At 36.8% G+C, this 14,587-nt stretch overlaps 3 protein-coding genes across 3 annotated transcripts; 1 reads left to right on the top strand and 2 right to left on the bottom strand.

Moving 5' to 3' along the window:
• Nucleotides 1-1,217: 1,217 nt before the first annotated feature.
• BATDEDRAFT_92554 (uncharacterized protein) lies at nt 1,218-4,161 on the bottom strand (the record flags this gene model as incomplete). The annotated part of the gene is made up of 12 exons (XM_006682829.1): nt 1,218-1,477; nt 1,562-1,622; nt 1,706-2,006; nt 2,112-2,231; nt 2,323-2,450; nt 2,574-2,648; nt 2,709-2,805; nt 2,913-3,130; nt 3,203-3,284; nt 3,361-3,418; nt 3,582-3,851; nt 4,016-4,161. 12 exons carry the CDS (start codon nt 4,159-4,161, stop codon nt 1,261-1,263), a joined length of 1,773 nt encoding a protein of 590 aa, XP_006682892.1. The 3' UTR covers nt 1,218-1,260.
• Nucleotides 4,162-4,273: 112 nt separating this feature from the next.
• BATDEDRAFT_36260 (uncharacterized protein) lies at nt 4,274-6,394 on the bottom strand (the record flags this gene model as incomplete). Its single annotated transcript, XM_006682800.1, has 8 exons — nt 4,274-4,679; nt 4,771-4,861; nt 4,949-5,213; nt 5,282-5,429; nt 5,545-5,687; nt 5,804-5,923; nt 6,037-6,111; nt 6,253-6,394. The coding sequence occupies 8 exons, from the start codon at nt 6,392-6,394 to the stop codon at nt 4,443-4,445; spliced, it is 1,221 nt and encodes a 406-aa protein (XP_006682863.1). The 3' UTR covers nt 4,274-4,442.
• A 288-nt stretch (nt 6,395-6,682) lies between these two features.
• On the top strand, nt 6,683-14,278 carry BATDEDRAFT_28449 (uncharacterized protein; the record flags this gene model as incomplete). The annotated part of the gene is made up of 15 exons (XM_006682755.1): nt 6,683-6,722; nt 6,770-6,911; nt 6,995-8,364; nt 8,439-8,527; nt 8,611-9,756; nt 9,826-9,939; nt 10,098-12,204; nt 12,270-12,426; nt 12,496-12,913; nt 12,995-13,280; nt 13,343-13,459; nt 13,549-13,557; nt 13,629-13,728; nt 13,787-13,896; nt 13,974-14,278. 15 exons carry the CDS (start codon nt 6,683-6,685, stop codon nt 14,276-14,278), a joined length of 6,510 nt encoding a protein of 2,169 aa, XP_006682818.1.
• Nucleotides 14,279-14,587: the final 309 nt, after the last annotated feature.

The raw sequence follows: 14,587 nt of genomic DNA, 5'->3' as shown, positions 1-14,587 counted from the left end.
GCAAATGTTTTGATACATGACACATTACAGCTTGTATAATCTGTATATCCCACCTGGTAATGGTTCAGCTTCTGCGTGTCGTTTAGCTGCTTTTCGCTTTATTTTGTTGCGTCGTTCAAGGAAAAACATGTCCCTCCAAATACTAATTGCCGCAATAGACTAAAACAAATATGCATTAGTCTTTTACACTTTTATCCAACACAATGATATTTAAATACATGCACCATGTCTTACCATATCTCGGTTGAATTGCTGAGAAATTGGGCCAAAAAGCCATGTGCAAAGCAGGATAAAGTGGAATTAGTAAATCAATACAAGACTTGTATTTAAATATAAAAAATGCACTTTTTATATTACCTGGACTGGGTTATAAAAAACCTCTTCATCAAAGATAATTTCTGTCGAGCCTGAATAAATTGATGAGCATCAACATTGTGAAATTAGAGAGATCACATTGATAGCTTCCAAGGCTTTGAAATGGTGATTTGACATAGATGTAGCAATGTTTTTACAACTACATTGTATAAGGAGAGCCAGTATAAAACAAGATACCTTCTAGAACCGATTTCGTGCCATTGCTGTTCACTCGAAGCCAAGATGGTTGTTCTTCAGTTTCAAGCCTCATTCTCTTTTGCTTCACAGCATTATTTCCTGGTCTTTGAATTTTTTCAATATGTGTAGTATCGGGAGTGACGGTAGTCATTTTGTTGATAATAATCGATTGAAATTCAAGTTGTGAAGAATTCAAAAATAGATTTCCAATTTATGAAATTATTTGCAGTTTTGATTTTGCTTTAAAATGCAATTCAATATTCGGGCAATTTCTACAAATTGGCGGCTTCATTTATTATTCAATCAACACTTTTCATTTGAAATGTTCACACATTACATAATCACCAGATTTGAAACCAGATTGATTGAAATTCAGATATTTCATTCGACTATTCTCAAATTCCATTCTAAAATCTTGGATAAATTCTAATTCAAAAACCCAAAAATCGCAGAAATACAATTGTTTTCAGTCAACTTTGTCAGAATTCAAAAAATAATGCTATCCAGTAATCCAACACTCATCATTTTACAAAACTGGCTTTTTTATTTAATGTTCCATTTACGTGAATACGGCTGTAAGAGTGAATTCATGTAAATATCACTCAATTGAAAGCTTATTTGAAAAATGATCAACAATAATATCTGTATGAGAACAGAAAAGTAATCAAACATACAAATCAAGTTTTTTTATTCATCAACCGTCAACACCTATGGGTTGACATGAAGCTCATTTTCAAGTCCTGCCACATCAACAGAGTCAAGAAAATCGTCATACATGGATACTTGCACCAACTGTTTTTGAGGATTTGTTTTTGACGATCGAGAAATTGAAATTAAAGTGAGATTGCTTGTGGTGTCTGTTTTATCTGGCACAGTTTCTAATGTGGCGTCATTATCGGTTGGATCAGATTCTTTGGCGTCAATTCTGACATTGTATTGAATAAAATGGGATTTAATATAGGAAAACTTGCCAAATAATGTGCACAATATAAAATGCAGTAAAACTAACCTGTTAACAACATGCTTTGGTGCCGTTTTACGCCTGGCAAATGGATCGTAAGCAACAGTGCCTAAAAACATATTTCAATACGTCATTACATTTTAGTCAACACAATCAAAGCCATATACAAATGTGCAATACATTATCCCAAACCTTTAGATTTCTTTAGTTCAAGCAAATTCTTCTCTGCTTCTCGTCCTTCAGTAAAATTCGATTTGCGATTTCGTTCATTCAGTTTAGTGAATGCTTCCAAATGCGATGTGTCTTTTTTCGATTTTTCTTCACCAAGCTGATTCAATTCAAAAATACGATCACGGTATATATCCACTTGGGCTTGATCACCCTTTTCCTCAGCAACTTGAAGAGCCTGTTTGATTCGTAGTTTTTCAAGAGTAATGTTGGCAGGCACTTTGATCAATGTTTTTTTGCGTTTGATCATTGTGTTGATTTCATCCTATAGTTATGAATAGCCCAGGATCAGTAAAGTCCATAAAATCTACATTAAATGTAGCAGAAAAACGTATCACAAGCAACAAAGATGCAAATAAAATAAACATACGTTGGTGAAAATATGCTCTCGTGCCGACTGCAAATCACGCTTCTTTCTTCGAACCTGATCTGCCGTGATCATTGACTGCTTTTCTATTTGCATTGTTTGCTCATATCTATTCCACTCGGACTAAAACATACACCAATTTTAGTCGAGTCAGAATAATTACAATAAACATTTACCAAAATTATGCAAGGGTTAATGAACAAGGTATACGCACCACCGTGAAAGGCCGGTTTGAAACAATGTCCATTAGAAATGTTTTAGTGGCTTTTCCATGGGCAATTTTAAGTGCAATTTTTGTCAGAGTACCTGCAAGTCGATATACTCGATGATATGCAGGTGTCTCTGTTTTATACAATAATCATGACATCAATGATAATGTAAACTTATAAATTAATCAACTCTTCGAAATTCGTAACAGCAGTCTATTATGCGTTGGAAACGATAGCTATATTATTGTAACCCTACCTACAACTCGGGCAAGCCGGTATACCTGCTCACGAGTATTCGGATCATTCCCAACACCAATACGAACAAAACAGCCTACAATCAAATACACTTAGTACTGAAAAGTTGATGAGCTGTTGTAATGAAAAATATTACCAATAATTGTACTGGAAAAGAAATCTGCATGAACCCATCGCTCAAGCTCATCTCGAGTTACCACAATGCTTCGAATATCTTCAATATTAGCTGCAGCCTAAATAATTAAACACCAGCCATTGAGCAACACATAAAGTGTCAACAACTTTAAACTGGATAGTAAATGCGCTAGATGGATAAACATGTGATTTAAAAGCAACATACTGGAAGTGATGAAGCTAAATTTGAACCAGTTCCTTCGTCCTCGCTGTGGCTACTATATGAAGGAGCTTTTGAACGCTTGTAGCCATCGTCACTACCATTTTCATCCTCATCGTAAGTTCGAGCCAATCGTTCTTTTTCACGACTCTCTCGCTTTTGTCTAAGAGTATCAAATGTCTTTTTGCCTGCACGATCACGCTCAGACCGTTCACGTTGACCGCCTGTACATGAGTTGCAACATTAGATGCCTTGGCTGATAAAAAGTAAACGGGCGTAAGCTTTAAATGACTTACGTAAATCACCACTGTTGCGTTTCAGTCCTGACTGGAGATTTAGACGTCGCCTTAATATGGTACGTTCTCGTAGCGCATCCAACTACAGTAGTATAGTAGAGTTTAATCAACATTGCAGAATTATCTGTGGATTACACAAGCCAAATGGATGATTTTACCTTTTTTTGGCGATCGGCTAATACCATTTCCCTTTCAAGTTCTGATAGCATCATAAGACTAAAATCCAAATCCAATTAGCTCGACAATGTGATATTTGAAATATGGACTCGATCAGCCAATTTTATATTCACAGGAATACCAACTGCAGCGTGACAATCTGCTCAAGGCAGACTAAACAGAAGAATCACTGCAAGTGCAAGACATACTAGCTGATTCTTACCGCTTTCGATCATCTGCATCGCCCATTAAATCAGTTGTGCTCCAAGTCCTAGCTTCTGACCATTCTGGATCCGAAGCATCGCCATCGTCGACATTATCGACATCTTCATCAAACTCATATCCTGGATTATATTCTGCAGGCTCATCAGAATCATCAAAATCCTGTGCTTTGCTTTTCGATTCCGATGCAGCTCCATTCCGACGTCTGGCATTCCGGTCTGTTCCTTGCTTACCATATTCGCCATCGCTGTCAGAATCAACATTGGATGTCCTAGGTTGATATAAAGATAAATCAATAAGTTGGTATTGTCATTGCACATCTGAAGCGTATTTGTAAACACATGTCCAGTTATATTGACGATATAATTGTGCATGCAACAAGACTGTTGTGGAATGCTAAAGAAACTGGCAAGTCAATCACTGCAATGAATCCACCTTCGACGCTTGCGACGCTTGACAGTTTGCTGGTGTTGGTCAGTATTGCTCTGATGACGACGAGGTGGATCTGATGCTGCTGCTCCAGTACTATTTTCCTCAAGATCTTCAACTAGTGCCAGGATTTCACTATCAAGAAAATCCATTGCGATGCTAACAATACAAGAGTGGATAAAAAGCGATTTTTTAAATATTTGTAGATTCTCGGCAATATCGCGATTTTGGTCAAATCAGAACGAATGACGAACAGAACAAATCGTGCGATCGATTTAAATGTTGTTTATTGCGACTGGACTTGAAATAACAAAAAAACTAGTAAAAACCAGTAAAAACCAGTTGATGTAAACAGTAAAACTCGTCTATTAAACGCAAGAGTGCTAAATAAATGACCAGATTCATTGAAAATATCAACGTGTCGTCGAGGTTATTAATGAGTGTTTTCCAACATATTGTTTTGAAAAACAAGCGAGTTGCCGTCATCTGAACCTGTGAGAACCACTCTTCCATCTGCACGAACACTAAAATCTAAAATAGGTGCTTGATGACCACGCCAGATTTTCAAGCATTCTCCAGATCTGCCATCCCATGTGCGGATCGTCATATCAGCCGAGCACGAAGTAAAATATGGCATTGACTTGTGCCATTGTAGTTTGATTACAGCGTCCTGGTTTTACAAGTCATAGTTTGCATCAAACATGTTAGTAATGGTTGTCATGGTTATAGTTGTATACGGTTTGTAACATAGATATACATACATCATGCTGAACCGTATGTCTGATTCGTAATGTGGTAATGTCCCAGGTATGTATTTTCCCATCAATCGATCCGGTAGAAACGTATGGGAGACTAAAGGTAAATGCAGTTAAAGTAAACATGTGTGAGCAACTTCAAAACTCAATCTGTGAAAATTACAATCCAAACTAATGTTCTTACAAATCAGAAAAATCTACAGTTTCAACCGATTCCTGATGACTGTCTAATGCTGCCAAAATTCTTCCATTTCCAATATGCAATAACCGAACGCTACCATCTTGACCGGCAGATATAGCAAGACTGGAGTCACTTTTGATGGCAAGTGTATTGATTGGAGTTTGATGGAAGCGTGCATCATCACCAGTAAAACGGCAAAGGGATGTTGAAGTTTTTGGATCCCAAACAATGATAGTTCCGTCTGCAGATCCAGTCACAATTGATTTCCCTGCCAAATTAATGTAAACAGTCACCATCTAGTAATTTCAAGTAGATTAACACTTCAATTATATTTACCATCGGGAGTAAACTGGCCACACGTTACAGATCCAGAATGTCCGTACATAACTGACATGCATTTTCCAGATGGAATCCGCCACATCCATACAGATCCATCATCTCCTCCTACAAGAATAACATTTCCTTTGGGATGCCAATTGAGCCACTGATGTTGCCATATATTTGTGTTTTATAGTCAGTATAGAATCCAAAATGAAATTTCTAATTATACAGGACAACCATATCAATTAGCATCGAATTTCAAAAAATAATATACTTGCATTAATCTCGGGAGGCCCATCCAGTTCTTGCTCAAGATGACCATCGCTTACTCGAAAAACAAAAACTTTACCATCCATGCCTCCACTGGCCACATACAAACCATCATTGCTAAACGATATGGCAATGACAGAATCAGAATGAGCTATATTGAAATACCATTATAATAATTCAAAAATGTTTAGACAACAATCGCTTTTTTACTCATCATTAGCTAGATTTTACTGTTACTTTCTAGACTTTTAAGAGGAAACAACTTACTTGCAAGATTGTATACCTTTTCGCCAGTATCCATCCTCCACAAGTAGCTACGATCATCACCACCTCCAGAGGCTGCAATTGTTTGATCGATTGGATGAAGAGCCACGGCATACACAGGCTCTAAAATAGTTATCCAATAGTTAAATCTACGAATTAGTGCACGATTTCTACCAGAAAAACTTGTGCATTGTTCCTATATGTGGATGATAAGACAGGCCAGTTGAAAAACAAACCTCGGTGTTCGAAAAAACCTTGAATGGAGTCATCTGTAAAAGTCATGCTATTAGAAGCATTGACAGTATCCTGATCTGCATACACCACGAGTTAGTAAATTGTGAATTATTCAAGACAATCGGTATTTTTCAATACAATATCTACTCAAATATTACAATCAATGCAATTAAAATTCACTTGATAATAATGTCAAATGGATAACATGCAAGTCTTACCGACTTCAGCAGTATCTAAAGCATCGTCATCCTCACTCATGGGTTCATTATCTTGTTCAATATCAATCACTTGTTCAATTTCATCGCCTTCCAAGTAGGTTTCTTGGCCTTCAATCTCATGAGTGTCTGTCGTATCCTGCATTATGTTATGATTTATTAATCGATAATTTTATAAAAATCGATTTTGATGTTTGCTCAAACACGTGACTATTTGCTTTGACAAACTTGAACTTCGCGTCTGACATTTGCAATATCATCTGGCTTGCTCAAATAAAATGCGTGAACATGACCAAGATGTCTTGGACAAGGTAAGATCTAAAAACAGAACATGTTGTTTCAACAGACTCAATTTACTGTGCTTTTATGGAATCTGGATTAAAGCCTGTCGTCATATGGTATTGTTCTCACTATTGACTGATATTGTAGGCACATGCGTGTATTGACTTACAGGATTGGGAAGCAGCAGAAAGGTACATGTTAAACAGTTGAAGACACCAGAAGCATTACTATGATCTAGTTGAACTGTTGTTTCAAACGTTCATTTTTTCATCCAATGGCTGTATTCCACCAACAACCACTTACATACCATATCTTGTTCAATTTAGGCATCTATCAGACTTTTTTATCAAAACTAATCAAGAACCTTTGAAAGTACTCAAGTAAGGTTTATTTTGTGAATTTACATTATTCAACTTGAAAACCATTAATTTCCATCATTTGTTGTGTCCATCTGTTCAATTAGAGCATTGATTCTTCAAGCGCATGTTAAAATAAAAGCTCTATTATGGGAGAATTCAGTGCAAAGTAGCAACTGTATATCCACCATCTCAACAGAATCATATGGCTTGGACTTTGGAGATAAAACACGTTGTGCCAAGGAAACTACACTGTCAAATGAACGTAGCTTTCCCAGTTGTATCCTATCGCTCAACAGTGCGACCAATATTGCAATTGAATCTAAATCATTGATTGGAATTCAGAATATTGCGCAAAGTTTTATTCGACTCCATCATTTGACAGGGATGCATATGACTGAGCAATCCTTTGAACTATTAAACCGCATTGCCTTGTCAGCATCCACAGTATTACTGGATAACAGCAATCAAAATCAAGACTGGAGAATCATCATTCACTTGTTACTTGCAAACCATTTAATCTGTCGAGATCCTGCTGAGAGCCATTCCATGGCCAATATTGCCGACGCCAAAAAAAATATTATCTTGGCAAGTCATATCTGGAAAAGTGGAAAAGGCTCTGTAAATTTATTTTTGGCAGGAATGCAAGCCATTCTAAAAGTTTCTCCAGAAGTGACAAGTCTACTTGAACCAAGATGGGCATCAAATACTACATTAAAAGTAGTCGCGTTGATTGATAAAATCAAAAAGCACCAAGCCTCGACCGCTTTAATTGACAAGGATACCCTGCTAGAGCTTACACAGTTGAGCGAGGAGTTATCCATGCCAGAAAATGAGTCTGATTTTGACAAGCTCAAGGAAACCACTGAAATTTCTCTTCCGATTGATCCAATCCGACTATTTTTAGTTAAAGAGTGTGCCAAACATCATCTCTACACTGAGGCTGCTAAACTCCTTGCACGTATTGGAACAAGACATGCTGATGCTCATTTGACTTTACAATGCGAGATATATACAGCGCAAGTCAACTTTTGTTTGCTTGAATCAAGCGCTTTTGATGAATCTCAGATTAGCACACCAGTAGCCAATTCTTTATCACGTATATCAAAGACAATAGAAGCTGCTTTAGCAATGAAACTTGAAAGTGTTGCACTAGAGGGCTGTATTGTTGCATGGAGCATACTGTGGTCGATTATAGATGATCGGAATCGGCATTCGATTGTCAGCATTCTTTGCCAATATTGCAAATATTTGACACAAATAACTACTCCAAAAGACTCGATCAAGTTTTTATTCGAGTATGAGCTTTGCAAGTGCTATGAGTCTATGAATCTCTTGAAATTAGCAAAAGTCCATGCACAACTAGCAGCAAAGGAGCATTCATCTTGTGCCCATCAATTTGAAAGTCATATGGCTGTAAATCGAATTGAAGCAAAATTACACTGCATGTCATCTAGTTTGGGATCTGAATATAAAGGTATAGTTTGATTGGTTAGCAACTATAGCTTGTTTGGATTTAATGCTGAATGTCAATTCTCATACTACTTGAAGCGCTTATCCTAATTGATAGAGCAAGAACGGCTACCAATGCAGAGGAATCTGTCTATTTTCTACAGCAGGCTATTCAAAGTATCATCCAGGTATTTTAAGCCCAACTTGTAATTCTTACAACGCTGCAGGCTGAATATTTAATTCGCGTGTTTATTGTGAATACTACATTTAGGATTATAAACGAGGCGATTTTATATCAAAGCTTAAAGAGAGTGCATATGCGTCTGTTAAAAACGATACTGGTGTTTTAGTAATGGTGGTACTCGTTGAAATCATGCGAGAGGCAAAAAGATGGGCTGTTGATATTAGCAATTTGGCTTCACATTTTCTTGAAACCTATTCAATTTCAAAGATTCACAAATTGAACTCGGATATATGGGAAATGGTGTTTGTAACCACATCACAGATTATAGCTTTTAAAGCAAATTCAAAAGATATCAATCATTTGTTACTTGCAGAGGTGTATGATTTAAGGGGTCAAAGCATAACATTTGGCATTTACTGTTTTATACAATCTATTGATTTATGCAGCCAGGTAAAGGCAGCAGTAAATGATTATTTTGCTGCAATTGATTCAGGAATTGCTATTGGACAAACTTGGATGCTATATAATTCTACATCAAATATCTGGAATCTATTTGCCACTCTTTCTAATTATCGAACCAAATATGATTGCGTGTTTGAACGATGGAGCGAATTTTGGGTTGATATATTTCAAGTTCTTTTTGACAAAATATCCAATTCAAGTATTGCCGAGCATTCTTTATTTGCATACCTTTGCTCTGCATACTCTTCCAGTCTACTCGAGACTCACATCGCACAGGTGTTTGAGCAATCCAAGGGAAAAACCAAGCCTTTAGGAAAAGATGCTTTTGCATTGATAAAAACTGCTGAAGATATAGTAAAGACTGGAGCAGCAACAAAAAACGCCGACTATAACTCTCTTTTTGTGATTGTCGCAAGTTGGTGTAAAATTGCGTCTTATAAAGCCACTGCCAGCTTACCCGTTTCGTCTTTAGATATAGATGATCCCTTGTTGCGTTTATTTATATCCATTGATATTGGACAACAAGGAACTACAGCTGCAGTTAAATCAGCACGCGATACAGATCCATCTATTCTTGAGCATACCTTGTCTAGTGTATTTCAAATCAGTTATATTCCGGATGTTTTTCGAATTGAAATGCTTCTTCAAATTGGAAAACAGTCTCTTGCAGTAAATCAACATTCAATAACAGCGGTGTGTGCTCAAACCTCGCTGCTGTATCTGGATAGATTTTCCGTGATACCATTGAAACTGACAGCTTCGCTCCAGCATGTATGTAGGATTTGGAGTGCATTCACACATGACTAGAATCAATCCTAATTTTTGAATATGAATATTTAGTGGCTTATACAATCCAGAATGATTGCATATCAATTGACTATGGCTATCAAAGACAGCATTGTCTGCAGACTCAAGATTGATTATGACAATGCTATAATCCCGATTTTGGCAATAGTACGCATGTGTATCAAATTTCAAGTTTCGAGTCTCGAAATATTTCAACTTTCATTACGCTATGTATGGAATGCAGTTTCTCCAGTTTCGACAATACTCTTGGAATTACAATTCTAGACGATCTTGTTTTTTTCTTGAAATATGTTTGCACTAGACAGAAAGAAATGCATACATCTGGCAATACTTTGAATTTTGCCATGGATAAAGACTACGAAATTATCCAGAATCTGTTTTCTACAGCTATTGATATTGCAATAGGTAATAGAAAAATTCAACTGGGTCTTCGTCTTGCTGATATGGGTCTGCGCGTTCTTCAAGGACATCCTCAAAATGAAATATGGATACGCAAAGGTCTTGTACTGACTAGTCAGGGTATGGGTTCGTCACTACTTCCTCTCAAAGACAATAATGTTGAAAATCAAGCACAAGCATGGATGAGATTTGCAGATTTACAGATATCCGCGGATAAAAAAAGATTGGCAGTTACTGCTGGCTTAAAGCTGCTTGTGGCAAAACATCTAACACATACGTGGACATACAGATTACTGGAAATTCGCCTCGATAGTGTCGCTGGAAATTCAAGTATAGAAACCAAAAACATCGCTTTGCCTTTTGAAACAACCTATAACCAGTACACCAATGAATTTGCAATGGCCAAAATTGAGCAATGTTTAAAAAACATTCAGTGCATTGATCGAGCTAGTCAACTTGAGCGTTTGAAAATTGCTCAGTCATGGGCAAGCGTATACCTTCCATCGCTTTTTTGCTGTAAACCATCACCATCCGAACAAGAAAAAAAAGAGTCACATTCTTCTGCCAAAACCAAAAAGTCCAAGGAAGTTTGCTCTGATACAGTAACTATGCCCACAATGGACAAATGGCATCAGTTTGTCTGGCCAGCTTATCTTCGAGCCGAGTATATCAATCATGCTGGACACGATCACATAAGCAACTCTAATTTGAAAGATCCGTTGGCACTATGTGGATTGCTTTTACAGCTCATTCATGAATTGGTGCGTGTTCAAGACTTGCAAGCAACCCACCCCATTTTTTGTTTATTGGAACTGATTTCAGAGCTTTCTGTTCAATCTATTCCAGATCTGTATCCCACAATTCTTCTTTATTTTGCCGTTACTCTTTCTTGTCAAGGGATGGAGACTTCAGCAAAGGAAAAATATATTTTGGCGACATCTAGTCAGTATAGACAGCGTACTGACAAGCAAGCTACCTTGGTATCCAAGTCACTCGGGTCTAATTTGGCAACGAAATTATCGATCGAGGATATTTTGCTACTCAAATCAGAGTGTCATGTATATTTTGGCGATCATCTTGAAGCAGAGTATCTCACTTGCCAAAACATTCATATTTGCCACGACAAGGCCAATTATTCCGTTCTATCCAGTACATACGGGTTAGGTGCAGTCGTTGCTTTATTTGACGAGGACTACGAGCGCGCCAGATATATGGCTTCGGTAGGAGCCAAAATTGGGATAGAAAATGACATAGGCATACCGTTGTCTACAGCACTTTCTTGGTCAATTTCTATCATCAATCAAAAATATAGTGACAGCATGTATTCTGATGTGCTGCAAGCCATATCCATTTTGGATAGTTTTGATACGCTTTCATCTTTGAAACCATATATCAGTAATGAAACAAGGTACTGTGCAATCTCAGCAAAGCTATGGCTGCTATCCAATCTGTCAATTATTCTGCCCAATTCAAGCGAAAAATCAGATCATGAATCAGTCAAAAATAGATTTTTACTGGCATATCAAGAAGTGCTGCAAAAGTATAATTCGATTTTTGATCAAAACATGCAAATGGAATTACAATGTCGATTTTTGAAATTTCTTGTTCAAAACAAAATCAAGTACATCAGAGCATGGAGTGTTTTGCATCAACATTTGGAGCATATTCAAACAGCTGCCATTGAATTTGATAAGACTGCGGAAGCTTGCCAACGTCTCGCATCGTGTAGACTTCTTGTGTTGCTTGCAGATGTAGATATAATGTCTACAATGCATTCATGGCTCACGTTAAAGAGAATGCTGTCTTTTATGGATATATCCAATTTTGAATCGACAAAATGGCACGGCATAACCGAGGAAACCCAACCAGATCAACATTTGGCTTTAAACGATTTGATTTATTCAAAAATTGAGCTACAGGCTTTGACCTTGGATGCCGATGTAAATTCAAAGTTGGACTACTATCTTGGATTACGTTCGTACTCGCAAATTGCGTGGCAATTCGACACGTCAGGTATCTATCAACTGTTTTAAATCTGCATCAACTGGTTTGATTTGATTTACTCACGTATTTGTTAGTTGATCAAAGAAAACAGGTTTGCCAAACTATTATCACCCGACTGTCGGATAATGTAGAGTCTTTTATCATTGATTCTGAATTTCAAAAGGCATCAATTGCATGTGAAGCACTTTTGAATATGTCTATATATTTAGATGATGATACGCAGGGATTTCGGTATGTATATTCATAATTGAAGAATATAACCAAGATTGTGGTTTTATTTGATGCTAATGTAGTATGTAGTTATTTGTCTGCTCTGCAAACTTGTGAATCATTGCCAGAAATTCATCAGACTGTGTCTATGGAGTCGACTCCCCCCATTCAAGTAGATTTCACGTTTCCATTTAAATATATTCCCAATCGTAGTCTAGCAAACTATCATTGCTATGAAGAGCAGTTCAAGGCAAAAAACAAACAAATGTTTTTCCCATCTGTGCTTCAAAATCCAGAATGGCCAAAGGATAACATCAAAATTATTATATTTCAGCATTCAAACGATAAACATGTATTGCATGTATATGTACTTACCAGATACAGGGACATTGGGTATGCAAAGTTGGATCGGAAAAAAACACCAGCAGATGAAATGGTTCACGAAATAGAGGCTATCCATTATGCCAACCCATTATTCAATGATATTTTGAATAATGGTGATGCACAGGTATGTTGTATTTCAAACTTGTTATAGTTTAATCTGCATCAATCCATCATTATAAACTAATTGCCTTTATTTTTGATAAAGAATTGCAAACGTACTACTGAGCAGGCTGAGTCGTATCTTTTATCACTACTTTCAAAGTTTAAACCAGACAATGGTGTATCGGATCTTCCTCCAGCTATACCTACTTCACAACAAAATCAAAGAGCAAAGTCTAGCAATAAGGAAGTTGGAGAGACGCTGCAAAGCAACATTACATCTGATGATCAGCATGTTTATTTAATTTTGGATCATGTTATGGAAAAGTTTAATATTGAATCTGCTGTTCAAAAATATTATTGTCAAGCAACGTCTATTACTCGAGACTTGAGTATGTATATGTTTAAATTGAAGCATGCTAATGATCATGGGTTTAACACATTTTGGCAATAGATTTATCAATATTACTATCTAGATTTAAAGCAAGGGATAGCCAGTCCAAATCACAAGTGATGGAGTCACCAAAAAAAAAGGACAAGGCACTTGATTTTGACAAAGATAAATCAGCAGGTATGCTGGCATCTTAATAGATGCTGATCATTATCAAAAGCAAGCATAATTGCACATGCTTTTTGCTGACACTTTTTTAAATTGGATAGCTATAAATTGTAAGTAAATTGAGGTCAAGGGCTCACGATGATTTGAATTCATGGTTCTCATACTAGTCTTTACTTGCAAGATATTATTTCATCCAATAATGTTAGAGCCAAAACAATCATGCAAGATAGTATTTCCCGGTCAACGCTAAAAACGTCAGGGTTATGGTCTCAAGATATTTTGTAAGACAATTACTATTTCTGCGTATTCGAGACTATCTGTACTGACACTAATATATAGATTGGACGAGTTTTCTGAACTGATGCAACGTGGCTCCAATTTTATATATTGTGGTCCGCCATTGCTTCAGACAAATGATTATTTGCGACACGTCGAACTCAAACTGAGTGGTAATTATGCTTTGCTGTTATCCAAATTTCCTAGAGTGCCTATACAATCAATTCATTTTTATTTATGAACAATATAGGAGTCGTTATCATATTTGAGTTTGATCATAATGCAGGAAACAAGGCTCAATATCCGACAAAATCTTTTAAAGAACTAGCCATCTGGCTTACTGTTCGTGGGGCTTCTACAATAATTGTACCGCGAAAGCCATTGTCTGAAAGATTAGCCGTTGACTTGGCCTCTGAGCTACTTAAATTAAACCTTTCCAAAGGAATAGGAGGATGCCTTTTCCATAAACCATTGTCTTTTCCTGATGATCAGCATGCATCAAATACTTTAATGCCAAATGCATTGTGCTGCTATGGTATTGATACCTGCTACTAATCTTTTTGAAATTATATTAGTTTATGATTCTGTAACGGTGGAATAAGTTTTGGTTGAAAACCGATGGAATATAGTCGAGTAATGCAACTAGATCGATGTTTGAGCCTTGGTGGCAGTTGCAAGACTTTCTACAAACCAACAATTACTTTTGCTGGAAATTCATCAAAAATATATACACGTTTGCTCATTAAACATTATTTATTACGTATGTTTTAAACAGTGTATAAAAGCTAAATAATTGAGCTGGTCTGGTGATTGAATCTCGAGTCTGAATTTGTTGGTCGCGAAAGTTTGATTTTGTTACAATTG

The sequence above is a fragment of the Batrachochytrium dendrobatidis genome, assembly GCF_000203795.2.
Source record: "Batrachochytrium dendrobatidis JAM81 unplaced genomic scaffold BATDEscaffold_18, whole genome shotgun sequence".
Classification (NCBI taxonomy): Eukaryota; Fungi; Chytridiomycota; class Chytridiomycetes; order Rhizophydiales; genus Batrachochytrium; species Batrachochytrium dendrobatidis.
The sequence above is the reverse complement of the archived record's forward strand: the minus strand, read 5'-3'. Positions and strand labels throughout refer to the sequence as shown.